This window comes from Python bivittatus, unplaced genomic scaffold (assembly GCF_059951505.1).
Source record: "Python bivittatus isolate LINGU-HERP-01145 unplaced genomic scaffold, Pbiv_v1 ctg000020_np1212, whole genome shotgun sequence".
Lineage (NCBI taxonomy): Eukaryota > Metazoa > Chordata > Lepidosauria > Squamata > Pythonidae > Python > Python bivittatus.
The window spans coordinates 51575001-51591298 of record NW_028277030.1 but is presented as its reverse complement, the minus strand read 5'-3'; the positions used below and the strand labels follow the sequence as shown (position 1 = coordinate 51591298).

The window sequence follows — 16298 nt, the reverse complement described above, 5'->3', positions numbered from 1 at the left end:
TGGAGCATATTTGGAATTTTAAGAACCTGATGTATCCCAATATGCTATGGCGTAAATTCTTATGAATATGGCTCTTCCTGGTCACAAAGTGTTTGCCATGGTTAATATTGCTTCTCATAAAACACCCATTTACCAGAAATCAAATTGGTGATGTTACTTATTTTCCCTTTCTAACCTCATTGTCAGTTGTTCTCTAGCACATTTCCAAAAACTACGGTATCTTTTTTTAAAAAAATGTAACATACCTCTGTGTGAGTGAGAGTGCGTGTGTGCATGTTTGGGGGGGGGGGACAGAACTACACAAAATTTTGGCCCTGCCTTCTTCAGTGGTGTGATGATGACCATCAACTCTGTAATTAATATCATTAGTGAATTGCCCTATAAACTATCCTTTTAAAAATAAGTATTTATTAAATCTGAAAATTAAAAATCTTACCTTTTATTAAAACAACATAAAAAATGCTACAAAATAGCAATAAAATAATTGTAGCCAAGTAGGAATAATCAAAAGAAATAATAAATGTTTAGAAACAAAATTATATAACTGGCCCTATCTGTATTGTATGTTATCTGTGTTTATGCATCTTAGAGTCCAGGTTCATGGAACATAGAAGAGATCTACTATCAGTTTTATTTGTTTGTTTGCTTATTGCATTTATAACCTGCCACAATAAAAATGATTGTTTTAGCTATGTAAAAGAGTGAACATTGAAAACATCTCAAGTAATACAGTAGTAGGTATAAAGAGGTAAGAAAGCTGTTAAACTGTTTCTGTATAGAACTAAAGGAGACAAGGTAAAGTGATATCTTTTCTTGCTGAAAATTGGAATAACAGTGTTCTTTTTATCCATTTAAACAAATAGAATGCTCCAAGTATGAAGTATTGGAGCAAAAAATAACTAATAAATGAATGCAAACTTTACAAATCTGAAATATAGGTAAGAATGATCCAACTTACAAATTATTTTTAGAATAACACTATACACTGAGGCTGTAACTCTGGTATACTATTTTTTTCCCCCCATTCAATCCAATATCTAGATTTAGGAACGAACAAGAAGAAAAATAATTAGGTAAGGGTAGGATATGTGATTGATATATGACAGGACAGGGCAGAAAATCTATGTAAAATTTTAAAATCAATAAGTATTGGTATATAGTACTGCAGTAATGAAAATAATTTAATTTGGCAATTAGGAACTCAAACATCTGAATCGTAGCCTGTATCAATTTTTCATTTGATTATTAACAGCTAGTATTTTTTCATGTAATAGTCAGCCAAAATAGAGACTACAACAGGCTAAAGACTGGAACAGTCAATGCATTTCTCTTGCACTTTCCTCCTAATTTGAAAATAATGGTTTTGTTGATGACCTGTTTTAATAGATTTAGCTTAAGTATGAATCCATTACTTTGACAAGTTAGCTGGCCATACAAACTGTTGTGAGGGACGCATCTTTAAAATAATACCTGTTTGTTTCATTCTCTGTGAACAAAGAGCTGCTCTGAACCCTTTACCTGGAGTGTTGCTTAAGTCGCAATCCCAGTGGAATGGTCTTTTGTGCATGCCTCAAGCAGCCAGGCTAAGCCTTTAAAAGACTGCTTACGTGCAACATACCCCTCCAAATATTTTGCACAGCACAGTTGGCTATCATTGTTGACTTTTTTCCAGCTAACTGAACAAACATTAACTATGATTCAATTACACATTTATAAAACACACTTTTTTTTTTTTTTTTTACTATGGGAGAGGGGATGAGACAAAAAGTGATAATACTCTTGTTACAAGCATAAAGATGATATGAGAAGAATGGTTACAGGAATACATTCTTTTAAAGCATATTTCTATGCTTGCTGAATTTTGAAGTTCATATGATAGCAGTAAAGAATTGATATTAAAACTCATGTTGTCCCAGTTTGGATATACTCAGGCTAATAGAAAATACTGAATGTTATGTCATGTAATTAAAAATTGCATAAGGTCTTTAAGTATAATGTTTTGGAACTCCTTACAAGAAGTCTGTAAAAATAACTGGAATTATTACTCTATATGGAAAAAGGGTTTTGAGGGGAAAAAATATTGTTTGTTTACAAAAAACTGTAGTTCATTTCTGAACTGGGATTAGAACCAGTAAGGCTACAGATCTGGGCTGCAACAGTCTGGATGAGCACTAGATGGTAACAAAGTGATACAAAAAGCCCTACCATTTTAATGCCATTTTGTGGCATCCAGATTTTTGCAGTCTGTTAGCTCTAAAACCATAAACTTCTAGTTTCAGACAAGAATGTGAAAGTTTTGAACATGTGTATTAAGAGCATGTATCATTTGTTTTCTATACACCTGATACCAAAGTCTCTTTAAACAAAGATATATTTAAAATAATACCTGTTTGTTTCATTCCCTCTTAGCCTGTGGACGTGGATTCTATAAGTCATCTTCACAAGATCTACAGTGTTCTCGCTGCCCAATGCACAGTTTTTCAGACAGGGAAGGATCTTCGCGATGTGATTGTGAAGACAGCTATTATAGAGCACCTACTGACCCACCATATGTTGCATGCACAAGTGAGTTATTCATGAATATTGGCTTGTTGCTTAGCCAGTCACAATCATCCCCCGCTTTAGTATTCTATAACTTGCAAAGTAACAGAGTAGAAGTGTTTTCAAATGCATTTTGCAAAATAGCAAAATGGAGAAAGTAAAAAAAAAAAAAGTACAATCCAATAAATTTAATGGCCATGTTTTCCATAGCCTGGAGAAGATGCTGAATAAACACATAACTGAAAGAATGAGAATATGATTTTCTTATATTTTCATCATGATATATCTAATGTGGCACAGCATCAAGTTAATAATTTCTGAGAAAAAAAGTAACCCATTGGTGGTTCAGCTTATGAATGTTTCTAAGTCCCTCAAAACCAAAGCTATACCGCAGTATAACTGTAAATCATATTACAATAGATTAAGAAATACCTAAATTTATTCCAATTCATGCATTTCGAAAGAAGCAAAAATCAATTTGAGGAATTCTCTGTGAGTCAACTTCAGAGGCACATTAACATATCTTTTTAATTGCAGACAAGAAAAGCTGCAAAAGGTCTGTAGTAAATACACAGAAAATGATTTTCTTGTTTCCTCAGTGGAAAATAAATACAGCTTCTTGTCAACTGAATTCAAGTAGGGTTTTTTGGTAGTGTGTAGTAAATATAATGGAAAGTTTAAATCCTGGTGAGCTTTAGCATGGGTAATTGAAACATGAGCTAAATTTTCCCTGCTGATTTTTCTTTCAATCTCCACCCCCCTACCCCACCCCCACCCCTGTTTTGTGTTTCTATTTAACAAAGGACCGCCATCTGCACCACAGAACCTTATTTTCAATATTAACCAAACTACTGTGAGTTTGGAGTGGAGCCCTCCTGCTGATAATGGAGGAAGAAATGATGTGACCTACAGGGTATTGTGCAAGAGGTGCAGCTGGGAACAGGGTGAATGTGTTTCCTGTGGGAGCAATGTTGGATATATGCCCCAGCAAACTGGATTAGCAGACAACTATGTCACCGTCATGGACCTGTTAGCTCATGCTAACTATACTTTTGAAGTTGAAGCTTTAAATGGTGTTTCTGACTTAAGCCATTCCCAGAGGCTTTTTGCAGCTGTTACTGTTACCACTGGTCAAGCAGGTAAGTCATCATATTTTAGAGCACATAGAACAAAGAGAACTACATTTGTTAACAGCTAAAAAAAGGCATAACTCATTGCAGACAAATCCATCAATCTCTACAGTGCCGATAGCACAGGATTGGGGTGATGTTGGTTGCGCAGGTGGCTTTATGTCAGAGCATTTGGTTTACTGATGGCCTGAAGTTTTCAAATTCTGAGTGGCTGCCAGCCTGGATTTTGATGCAGGTAGACAGGTCTACTAGACTACTTCAGCAAAAAGGCAAGAACTAGATTCTGTCACCCGTCATTTTGGTCAGTGACTTTAAATCAAATCAGATAAATAAAACATCCGTTTCTTTCTGCTGTGTGGAATAAGATAGAACTGTTAGCTTTATATATACAGTGTAATAGCTGAGTACTTTGCAGCTCCATTAATTTAAATAGATAAGTTAAAGGTTTGCTTAAATTTTCCTCAATGGGGCTTCAGCATGCTTAATGTTGGTTGAATTGTTCCTTATGAGTTCTGCATGTGTTCTTAAGGCATTAAGGAACGTCTAAAACTGAGAAACAGTTTGATTTACTAATTTTTTTCAAGCAACCAAGTGCCTGTTTTTTATAGAACCACCATCTAGTATTTTCAGAGTTATATTTAATTTTGAAACAACTTGAAGCCTTCATTAGATTCCTGATTTATTTAGTACATTCGGTATTCATAGTCTTCTTCCAAGATTATGCTTCCAGTTTATTGTGTAGCTTCAGTTGTTTTCTGATGAAATTCAGTGAGAATATAACAATTATTCTTTGTGGCTTATATTTATGATAATCTGACAGATGAAATGTCAGGGAAAATAACATCAAACTAGAATGTCCCCGAAGGGGAAAATATGTTTTAGTGATTTTGCATATTGAAGTAGAACATTTTCTGTTCAGGTATGTGAAATGATAAATTGCTTGTTGATAAAATGGTGGTCTGAGAGGGCTGTGCTATGCATGGCTTTGTATTGTTGGTGCAATAGAGATTGGTAACTGCAGCTGCTTCCTGAGATTTCAGTAAATTCTTCTGTGAAGTATTTTTTTTTTCCAAGGTTCAGATGAATAACTTTAGACTAGAGGGTTATTTTGGGAATATTAGATATTAGGTTATGCTTACAGTAGGCAAACTTTATTCAGAGGATAAGACAAGATCTGCATAAGAGATTAGATTAGTTCTTTTTATTTTGTTTTATTTTTTTTCCCCCATCAGTTCTCAGCCAGGCATATGTGCAGCCACATTATTCCAAATGCTACTGGCTAGGAATATCTCATATGTAATTCCCATGTAACCCATTCTTTCCATATGCCCATTTTCACATTGTGTGGTAAATCTTGGAATAATTTTAACACAGAAGCTTATTTTATTAAGCAAAAATGTTCACACATGTGACTTGTCAGTAAATAGTTAATATTTAACTAACAGCATGTGTCAATTGTTCACATTTATTTGTTTATTATAGCTTCCCCTTCCTCTACTGTAAAAAATAATCTGAATAAATAAGAAAGAAAATTTACATGATACATCTAAATTCAGTATTGAACTAAGGGCCTTTTCCCACTGTTAAGTTAGAGTACCATTTGCCTATCATTGAATTGGCATAGAACTATACTAGCATGATATTTGCTGTCTCCGTTGCCAATCCGTATCATGTTTTATTGCTTCTGTTTCAAGTCACTGTAGTCACCTGATTTTCCTCTAAGGAAATGCATGACGAAGGCTGCCCTCAGATAGCATAAGGCCAATAAGGGAACAGCATAAAGCGGTGGGGGGGGGGGCTTGATTTCACTTGTACAGCTAAGAATGGTTTAAGACTGTCTTCTTCATGGGCTGCAGACAAAATTAAGGCAACATCATGGGGACACAGAAAAAAAAAAGATGTTGGGAGAAAGAATCTGACTCTCAACTATTATCCTTTAGCGAGATATGGTTGCTTAGCCTCTACTTTTTGGGAAATGGGAATAGTGACACTGTGTAACATTGAGATTGTAAAGAATAATCTAACGTCCTTCAGTAGAGAGTTTCATAATTGGGATTCTGCCACACAAAAGATTCTGTATGTTTTAGTCTTCTGCTGTAACTCCCTGCTCTATTTCATGAGAAATCTAATATTAAAATTTAAATATTACAAATGTGCAGTGGGTTTAGAATGCAAGCCACAGAAGCTGAAATACACAATTTCAAACTGAAAAGAGTGTTCCAGGTTGTAATGAGCCACTTTGGTCAGCATGGAAGACTTTTGAGCTTGGAACTGTTGTATCTTGATCTCTGAAAGACTTTAACACTTGCTAGACAACCTGTAACCCTTTGGGTCATCATTTCAGAGATATTTCCTTACCTAAACAGAAACAGAATGACCAAGGGCAAAAAAGGAGTGGGAGTATGAGCAACTTACGACTTGCTGCCAGCTTCCCCATTTATTTTGCTTGTGGGAAGCTGGCAGGGAGTGTCAGAAATCTTCCTCTCTCCCTCCTTCCCTCCCATCTTTTTTCCTTCCTCCCTTCCTCCATTTCCACATATAATATAGGTTTGCACCATTTGCCTTCCCCTCATGACCCTCAGGAGAGCCCTGGTGAAGCCTCCTCCTCGTCCGTAGCTGACCCATGGAACTGCCTGGCACTTTGCTGGGGGGAGGTGGAACAAAGGGAGCTGTGGACCATGAGGAAAACTGCATCCCCACTCTCTATTCTGGCATGTCCCCAAAGGCCCCTCTCTCGACCAGTTGACTACCAGCGCCCCCCAGCCAGCCCTACCTCACCAACAGCCATCCAAGTTGCTCCCTCATCCTTCCCTCAACAGCCATCACTGTTATGAGATTTAAAATTTTTGCCTGTTTCCAAGGTAGCCAATCACCACTTGCCTGTCAGGCCTTACTGCCAGCTGACTGGATGCAGGAGACAGAGGTAGGAGGGAAAGAGGTCAAGGATAGACCCATGACGATCACGACTGACTGCAGGGGCGTGGCAGCATAGCAATGTTGCAGCAGCCACAAATTTCCAAAATTTCAATCCCACAGGAGTAATGGGTCCCAGATTTTGGACACATTCTGTACTTTGAGGTACTTTGGTTCAAAAATTATTGCCCTATGATGCACCATTTTGCCCATTTTGAATTGGAAGAAGCAGACCATTTCATCCTGAAATAGCTGTTTCAAGCTTGAAATAGGCTGTTTCAGATTTGGAATAATTCAATAAGAACATATTTTAAACAGCCCTATTTAATACCATTGTACAATATTATAGCTTGTTAAGGATAAATGTATATGGCCTTCTAGATTAGAGTTCAGTTAATCAGCTGCATTAACAGTTATAATTGTGAATAGTCTTTAGTCCTATACAGTATTTCTTTACATATTATTACAGCTAAGCTATCAGTGATAGATAGATATAGATATAGATGATATAGATATAGATGATCATTGTTGAGATGGAGGAATAAAAGTGGAATCAGAGATGAGAATTATTCACAATATAATTGTTAGATGTAGCAAGTTGTAGTGAGCCTACTTAGCATATGGACTGTGCTAAAATGTTTTGCCTTTGTTTTATTAATTGGTAATGGAATTTAATCCTTTAATAAGGTAGTCCAGCTATTAAAGGGAAGAATTTCAAAGAACAAAGAACTGGTTGGGAAATCTATACAGTTCTGCCTCTGACACTGAAAGTGGTAACAGTTATGATAAAGAATAATTATTGGTAGTCTTATCTTCCATTCATTTGTTTAAGTCTTCTTTAAAGCAACCTAGTGATAATCTGTTGGTTGTGGTAATGACTTCTCTTTAATTATGTCCTTCGTGAAGAATTAACTGTCTGCCCTGAATCTCTCACCATTTAGTGTTATCAGGTATTGTTCACTCATTGCATTTATTTATTGCCAAAATAATATAACTTACCATCATATGATTATGAGGAGAGAGAGAGAGAGAGAGAGAGAGAGACTTTTTCCATTTCTCCTCTTGTATTAAGTCAAAACGTCATTTATTCATTGCAGAGTTGCTTTAAGTTGTGTGGACTTCAACTCCCAGTGGCTGGGGAATTCTGGGAGTTGAAGTCCACACATCTTAAAGTTGCCAAGTTTGAGAAACTCTGCTTTAGACTCTTGATCAGTTTGGTTGCTCTCCTGTGCAACTTGCCCTCATCAGTCCACTTTGAATGCCAAAAGGATACCCCTGTGTACCACTACTTATGCCCATGTGGGGATGTCTCAGTAAAGTCTCTGAGACATATGCTCCTTTGTGGTTCCCTTTACAGTGACCCTTGGATAACTTTCAGCTACGCCATCTTGAAGCAATTTCTGAGCAGAGAGCACAACTTCTGTTTGTTGGTCCTCCTGACTGATAAGAACTGAAGTATATCCTCCCACTTGCCCACTTCTGCGCCTCTGTTCTTTTCACCCTGCTTGTAGCTGAAGATTTTGACTTTTATCTATTCAGTTGTATTGTATATTATTCTACTTCACCATTATTGTACTCCTTGTCTTGTGTTCTTATATTTTTTATTCTTTGCTACATATACTTACTTCATGCAGACTGAGATATAGAGGGATAGACAGATACATTCACATTCCCTTTGTAGGATTTATCTTGCTGTTTTCTGGATGTATGCCTGTAATAACTTATTTGATTTGATAATAGAAGCTGTAGAAAATTCAAGAGAATAAATCAAAGTGCGTTTAAATCGCTGTATTCATACAGCTCCACCCAAACATAGAATTGTATAGGTCTTTGTGTTTGCATAACTTTATACAATGAAAAACCCATTTGTCCTGAGGGTATAGGTATTTTAATTGAAAGGAATATGAGGAGAGGTAGGCTCAGCCTATGATTTTGAGCTGTTATGCAAGACTCAACACTTTCAGTCACTTATGTGCTCCTCGAGAGGAAGACAACCTGACAACAAATATTAAATTCAATCAGTCCAGTAAGGAGTTACTTTAATTTGTAAAAATAAATCTCCTCTTAGATTTAGAAGGTGAGATTTATTTTAAAATATTTCTTAAAGCAACCTTTGACTGGACTCACTGAAATTAATTATGTTGTTTAGACAGGAACATGTCTAATTATGTTGTTTAGTCAGGAACATGCTGTCTGTATCAACTGCAGTATTTAAAGCTTCATTTGTGGATTTACCATTTTTTTTTCCCTGGCTGGCTATGAAAAGGAACAAGAAAAATGAATTACAGTGTGCAGAAGGATAAAACAACAAAACAGCCAATCAAATCAAAGGAAGCTATTAACATAGCACGTTGGGGAAAAAAGATATTATCTGATGATGACTTGCTGAATTTAAATGTGCATATGTATTTGTACATGCTTTTGTCCTGTTGATTGCCAAGTTTTCAGAGTGCCTGTTGATGTTGATTTTCAATACATAAACGTCCTGAATCTCAACATCAACAGGAACTAGGGGCTTGCATACAGTAAGCACTGTGCACTATTGTATGTTCAAAACAAAAACAAACAAACAAAAAATCTACTTTATACATGGATCATTTTCTGTTCTATGCATGGAACAATTCATGCATGGAACATTGTGCACATCCTTACTTAGAATCAATCAATCAATGAATAAGACTTTTACTTCCATGTATATCCGTTTAATTATGCTTACCCTGAACTGCATGTGTTATGGTAATTCCTCCTTTTCTATCTATTTTGCATCTTTTATTATATTTTATTGTTTTGACCAGCCTCAATAATTTAATATAATCAGCAAAATGATCGTATTACTGCTTATTCCTAATTCTGGATCATGTAAGAACAAATTTAAATGCACTCGATCCTTGCATGCCCACGATATACATCCACTATTGGCAAATTTTCCCATTTACTTCTGCTCTCTGCTTTCTTTGTTTTAACCAGTTACTGAGTCACATGAGGACCTCTTCTTTTATTTTGTGACTTTTGGCTTTGCTCAGGACTCTGATGGCTTTAACTAACTGTGTCAAAAGCTGTCAGTCCAAATAAACTATTCACTCTGTCCGCAAATCTTCATTTTGAGACTTGAGATTCTTAAAATATTCTGAAAGTTTAGTGAAACTGAGCATACTGTTTTAGAAGCCACGTTGATTCTTCCTTTGGGAGTCTTGTCTTTACATGTACTTGATAATTTTAATAAAATATCTTTAATTACTACTATGTAACCCTAACTCAATTTAGACATCATGGTGGACTAACCACACTTAAGAACACTAAGCTTTCCATTATGCATCCAACCCATTCTTTATAGCTGTTTGTTTATATTTGTTTCATACCTGCTCAGCTTTCTAATCATTTAGAGGCAATGGACTGGCCACAAGTATAGTCTTTTATTTCAGCCACAATACTCAAGTATAGTTAAGGCAAATCATGGCTTTTACTATCTGATTTGGTAGCTGAGTTATAAATCACTCAGAAAGTTATGCTTAGCTTGATGGCTGAAGACAGTCTTCCCTCTCTCTGCAGTTAGACAACACTGACAAATTGAATAGGTGATGGTAAAGTAGGAAACACTGACTATCTTATGTAAAGCTGTTCTATTATTGGAAAGCAGTGGGATTTCACTCTACACTTTCCAAGCTGATGTTGCTGAAACACTGATGGGGCACTTTGTGGACCTTATACTGCAGGTGGTAACTTTTCCTTTATAGATTTCCTGTAAATGAAGCCAGCTTGTTAGAGCAGAGGGAGTCAGGCCTTATACACATACCTCTATCACCTATGAAATCTGGGAGTTAAGGGGGAAATTTGGGTTGTATTTTACTTTACTTATTTTGATTCCTTGATTTAATGTTTGTATTTAGGAGGAAAAACCCATACATTTAAGAGATGTAAGGTAATATAGTTTCATTTCAGAGAAGAATAGTGGGAACTCTCTTGATTCAAACTAAGTGCAAAACCATAGACATATCCTGCCAGAGTAAGAGAAAAGATGTTAGCCACTTCATATGACATGTTCCAAGAGATGCAGACAAGAAAGGGTAGTCTTAGAAGCATTGCTATTGCTTATCTGAGCTCTACAACTTTTTTCTTCTCTGTGCCAATGTAGACCATAGGAAAGTCAAGCAATAGTGCCACTGTGAATATATATACATTCTTCATGTTTCCATCTATGAGTGACATGAAATGGAGGATTTTTCTATCAGTCCATTGTCTATGAAAACTTTTTTTTTCCTTCAAGAACAGAGTTCATAAAAATTAAAATGTTCTTATATTTCATATTTCTCAATTTTCTAATATTTCATTAGAAAGCTACTTGTCTGTGGAAAAAAATGAACATTTTTGCTTATTTGATTTATAAATATGTTTTGCACCTTTGTTTAAAAACAAGATTTTTATTTAAAGAACATTATTAAGACCCAAGGAATGAAACCTATTTATTTTACTTTATTGTTTTGAGTACAAAACAGTTTGCTGTATAAATTGTGGCCTCTACAGTTAAGGGAAGAGGAAATATTTTAGGGAGAATGATTGATGACTATAATTATGTCTAAGAAAGCTTGGAACTCAGTGGAGAGACTTGTTTCTATTCATGTGTGTGCAGTTACACATAACTGCAACACACATATATGCATTTACTGTGGAGAACAGAAAAAAATAGCCTTATTTATAGCTGTGTTAAATGGAATTTATACCACTCTTATTTATGACTGTAATTGGCTGTATTATGTGAAGCAGTAGTTATTTTATGTAGTCAGACTTTCTTTGTGTATATGTGAGTAAGCCTGTGCCCTGTATATTGGTATTGTGCAATCAAATTAGGTGGTTATATTCATAATGCATCACTGATTCTGCTGTCATGTTTTTCTGATTGTTGTTTGAGTTTATTTACTCTTCAAGGTTTTATTCACAAAACACAAATCATTGTGTAAAGCTAGTATCAATTTATTTAGAGAAGAAGGAAAAATGACATACGGTACACACAACTCATTACTCCTTTTTTTGTTCTGCTTATGCAACATCAAATTTTAAGGAAACAAAGAAGCCATGTCATAAAAGGGGAAAGTTAATGCTAAATCAGACAAGAATAAATGTGCAGATTATTACAATCAAATACTTCATCATTTGGAATAATATGGAGGAGGTTATACGACAGGTAACCTCCTCCATATTATTCATGACACAGGATTGCACAGGATTCACGTTGCACAGGATTCATAATATAATTATTTTATGTTGTAGTATAATTAAAAATGAAATTGGTATGTAATTTCATAGATTATAGCAGAAGGTCACGATACTCATTTATTTAGATCCCTATTTTATATATATAAATTAGAAATTACTTTTTTTAAATTTAAGCCTACATTCTGCCCACCCCCAAGCTACTCTTTGAAAAGCACAACTTCCCCTAATACCTGTTTTTAATTAAAGGACCCCCCAATATACTATTTTTAATTTAATTTTCCAAAATGTACTCTTTTCCTGATGTAACTTTCCCAAACATATGTTTTAAGTGATTTTTCTTTTTTCTTTTTATTGTAGAAGGAAGTATACTATGAAATAAAGTCCTTTTAGGCCATTTAATTGAAATCTTAATGAAGTGGTGTACAAATTGAAGCAAGGAAATAAATGAATGTCTTTTACTAATAGCTAACAATTCAGCTCGTATTTATATTTAGACATATAAAGATAGGTGAATACAGGTAATCCTCTTTTAGTGACCACAATTGGGACCATCAATGTGGTTGTCAAGCAAAGTGATCATTAAGTGAAACTGCTATTGTGCTTATTATCTTACTTAAGCTTTTCTTTGCTTTGTAGACCTGCAAAGGTCGTAAATGCAAGGATTGGTTGCAAAGTTACTTTTTCAGCATTGTCATAACTGTGAAAGACACTGTACAAGGCAGTTGCTGAATGAGGACTACTTGTAGGTTGAACTGGGTTACTCCTTCAGCTCCAAATGTCCAGAAATACAGCTATAACAGAGGGAGGTAAAGCTGCATATAGGGTTGTAAGCCTTGTTACATGTCACTAGTTTATCTTATAGGAGGATACTTTTTCAGGTAACTGAGAAAGGTTTTACAAAAGCAATACATGTATAATAACATTCTTTTTGTCTTTTTAAAGAAAAGCATTTTAATAAGTATAAAATAAATGCCTCGGTTATAAATTAGTGTTCCCCATTCAATTTTTGCATTTCTTTATTTTAATTGATGTCTCTCATACTTAAGAAAATGAATACAGGATATTTGTGCATGATATATAAACAAGCTTGATTTTACAATTAACACTTTTTTCTACAGTATTACCTGCTTAGTTTTTTTTTTTAATCATCCTATTATTTTTCTACATTTTGAACTTTATGTTAAAGTATTTCTACAATAAAGTACAATGATGCATGTGGTTCTTTATTAAGTGTATTCCATACCATTTTATAGAAATGATAAATTGACTGTTTTACACTAGTTTAACCCAAATAAAGTTTATTACTCCCTAAGTTAAATTAATATGTCAGTTATCTGACAGGATTTAGTAACTTATTTTATGCTTGAATTAAATGTAAAGACAGCGGTTGTCTTGTCAGTGAAAAACAAGCATCTTATACCTTCTTTATACCTACTGCTGTATTTTCAGTGCTAGCTTGTATCTTACTTTTGTAGTACAATATGTTCCTAATTAAAACAATACAAAAATGTCAATATATATTGAAAGACAATGTGCAATGACCACCTTAAAAACAGAGTAATTTAAAAAATGATTGTTTAAGCAAAAAAAAAAAAAAAGCTTTAAGTCAGACTCATATACTTAGGAATCAGAAGGTTCTATATGATTGATTAATTGATTGATTATATGCCATCAAGTCAGTTTTGATTCTTAACAACCACATAGATTCTCTCCATGACAATGTATCCCTAATCCATTCTTTCAGGTCTTCTAATAGTGCACCCATCACCACTGTGTCTCCATATACCTTGCTGCTGGTCTTCTTTATATTTAATTGACTTTCAGTACTAGGGCTTGCAGATCCTTTGCATTTTTGGGGTAGTATCATCAGCATAGCGTAGGTCATTGATGTTTCTTTCTCCAATTTTAAAACGATGCTCATCTTCTTCCAGTCCAGTTTCCTTTAATATATATTCAGCATATAGTTGAATAAATAAAGGAAGAGTATGCAGCCTTGTTATTGGAAAGCAGATGCCCAGATACCTGATATTTTTTCACCTCTGTTTTAATAGCAGATTAAGCAAAAATGGGCAAATTCCCTAGATGATCGAGAAGCTTGCCTAGACAAAGTGTTTCCCAATACTCATGAAGGCATCATGTCTTTTCCTTCCTGAAGTCATCATGTCATTTCCTTCCTGAAGGTATCATGTCATTCTCCCCCCTTTAAAAATTCTCTAAAACAAGACAGAACTGAACAGCTGCACAGATAATCCTTTAGAGGTCAAGTATTGTTACTTTTTTAACAGTTTTAAAAGCACAGGCACAGAAGAATTGAACCCTGAGTGTCTGTGCAAATCATTTTGAGGGGAATAAACTGATGTAGGCTTTTGCCTGTGAACCGCTCAGAGGTACACCACAAAGCAGCTCACTGAAGATGCCAGCGGCAGCTGTTGGCAAAATATCAGACCAAAATAAAACTAGGCCATAGCTATTTGGCCCAAAAGCTCATCATTGCTTCATTTTGGGGGAACTCCACAAAATTAAGGCAAGTAGCATTCACCCATAGGTTTGGTGTGACTTTCCTTGATCACAAAAGATGCTCCCCGGGACTGTTACTCAAGCAAATTGGCAGCATGTTTTACTGCCAATACCAATGAAAGTGTGTTCTGCACATGATGAACTTTTGGGAGGACTCAACAGCCTAGATGCTTTGAAGAATGTCATTTTGCTCACAAGAGTAATTAAAACATTCTTCTGAATGATTTGCACAGCTCTAACAACTACCCAAATCTTAAGAATGCATTATTTTTTCCCACCATCATATTCTTTACAAAAGCATATTTTCTTCAACACACATACACACAGAGCAAGCAAGCAAGCGAGATCAGTAGAATACTTTATTACATTTGAAACTACTCAGGGAGGGTTGGCCTATATTTCATTGCATGATGCTATGAGGTCTGTATGCACTATACCAAATTAATCACCTATGGATGAAGTCACTAACTATATCAATATTGTGTTCTTCTATAAAAGACAGCTCTAACTCTGAAGAAATAAGAACACATAATTTTGTTGGTAATTTGCTGAGATCCCAGTAAATTGCTAGTATTATTTGATACTCTTTTCCTATCTTTAATACTAATAGAGTAAATGTTGATTTTTAAAAAAATTGCTTCATTAATGATGAATGAGAACAAGTCTGATACAGACAAGCACTCTGGTGGAATGATGTAAAAACATCTATGGAAACATCTGCACAAGTCTACCAATGCAGTAAATTATAGCTACTGTACAAGCAAAAGACATTGATCCAAGAGGATCATTAATAGTTTTAGTCAACTGATCCAAGTATCAGGGTAAAGGAAGGAACATAATCATGATATAAACTTTTAAAAACTGTTGGTTATATCTGTTAATCATTGTCACTTTTTATATTCTTATATTAGATTATTTATTATGTACAGTAATCTTTCTTTTATTGTGAGAAGAAAATAAATATCAACTAAATGATATAATCTACAGGGAAAAAATACAGCCATAGTATATCCCATTTAAGAGAAAGTCACAAAGGGAGAGATAATTCTTACAAAGCAGCAAAATTAATTTAGTATGACCAAGAAAGAATTATATATGTCATGTAACCAAGTACATGCTGTAGGTACACATACAAATCCATATATCCTTATTTTGGAGAGGATACAAGAGCAAGACAAGGAGATGTGTGAAAAACAATTAGTATGGATTTTGAGTGAGCAGTTCTCAATTATCCATAGCATGTCGACATGAGGTAATTACTATTCCAATTTTAGCAATATTTGTGATTTATAGCAGTAGAACATGGAAGAACCAAGATAAAATAATTTGTTTGGTCTAAGAGTTACACAATAGGATCTGTATTTTAACATGAATCAACACGCTCACATCAATCATATGATATTATTGATTGATGGTTTTTTGGGGGGAGACTGGTATTATTTTACTTTGTAATGTATTGGACTGAAGCTCTTATAAATACTCCATAAAGACATACCCACAGATAGGTACAGATTTCATTCTTGTGCACATTGAGAAGTGTGTGCATATATCTGGTGTTGAAGGAGAGTAGGATTTGTGCTTCATGAAATTCTAGAACTATACCCCAACCTTTCAGTATGTGAGGGTCTGCTTTCATTAGAAGAGGAGGTTAAGTAATGCCCAATATGCGTATAACTTACTGATTTCTGGACAATATAATCTTTAAGTATTCATCAAGATTGTGAGGCAGAGAAAATTAATATTTTAGTGCTCCTAATCAAAGTATACAAAGACCAACTGCACTCTTACAATTAAATTAAATGGATTCTTGAAATATACCTTTGATAGATTATTCCTTTTCTGTGAAGTCCTAGGAAATTGTCAGAAACTTATAGAGGCATTTTATATATAAATATTGATTTATGCAACAATTCAGTTTTATAAGAAACATGTATCGTTATAAGTAGTCTTGAATTCTGCAATATAATATAAGAATGCAGGCCTATT

The 16298-nt window shown here is 34.8% G+C and overlaps 1 protein-coding gene across 3 annotated transcripts in view; it reads left to right on the top strand.

Moving 5' to 3' along the window:
- The window catches only part of EPHA7 (EPH receptor A7), a 171870-nt gene that overhangs the window by 51202 nt on the left and 104370 nt on the right, over positions 1 to 16298 (top strand). For all 3 annotated transcript variants that reach the window (XR_015795784.1, XM_088138575.1, XM_088138569.1), the window contains exons 4-5: positions 2410 to 2565; positions 3345 to 3680. Coding sequence is in view for 2 of the 3 variants with exons in the window: in XM_088138575.1 (XP_087994701.1) it covers positions 2410 to 2565; positions 3345 to 3680 (492 nt within the window). In the remaining variant the exon portion in view is untranslated. The remainder of the gene's footprint in view (positions 1 to 2409; positions 2566 to 3344; positions 3681 to 16298) is intronic.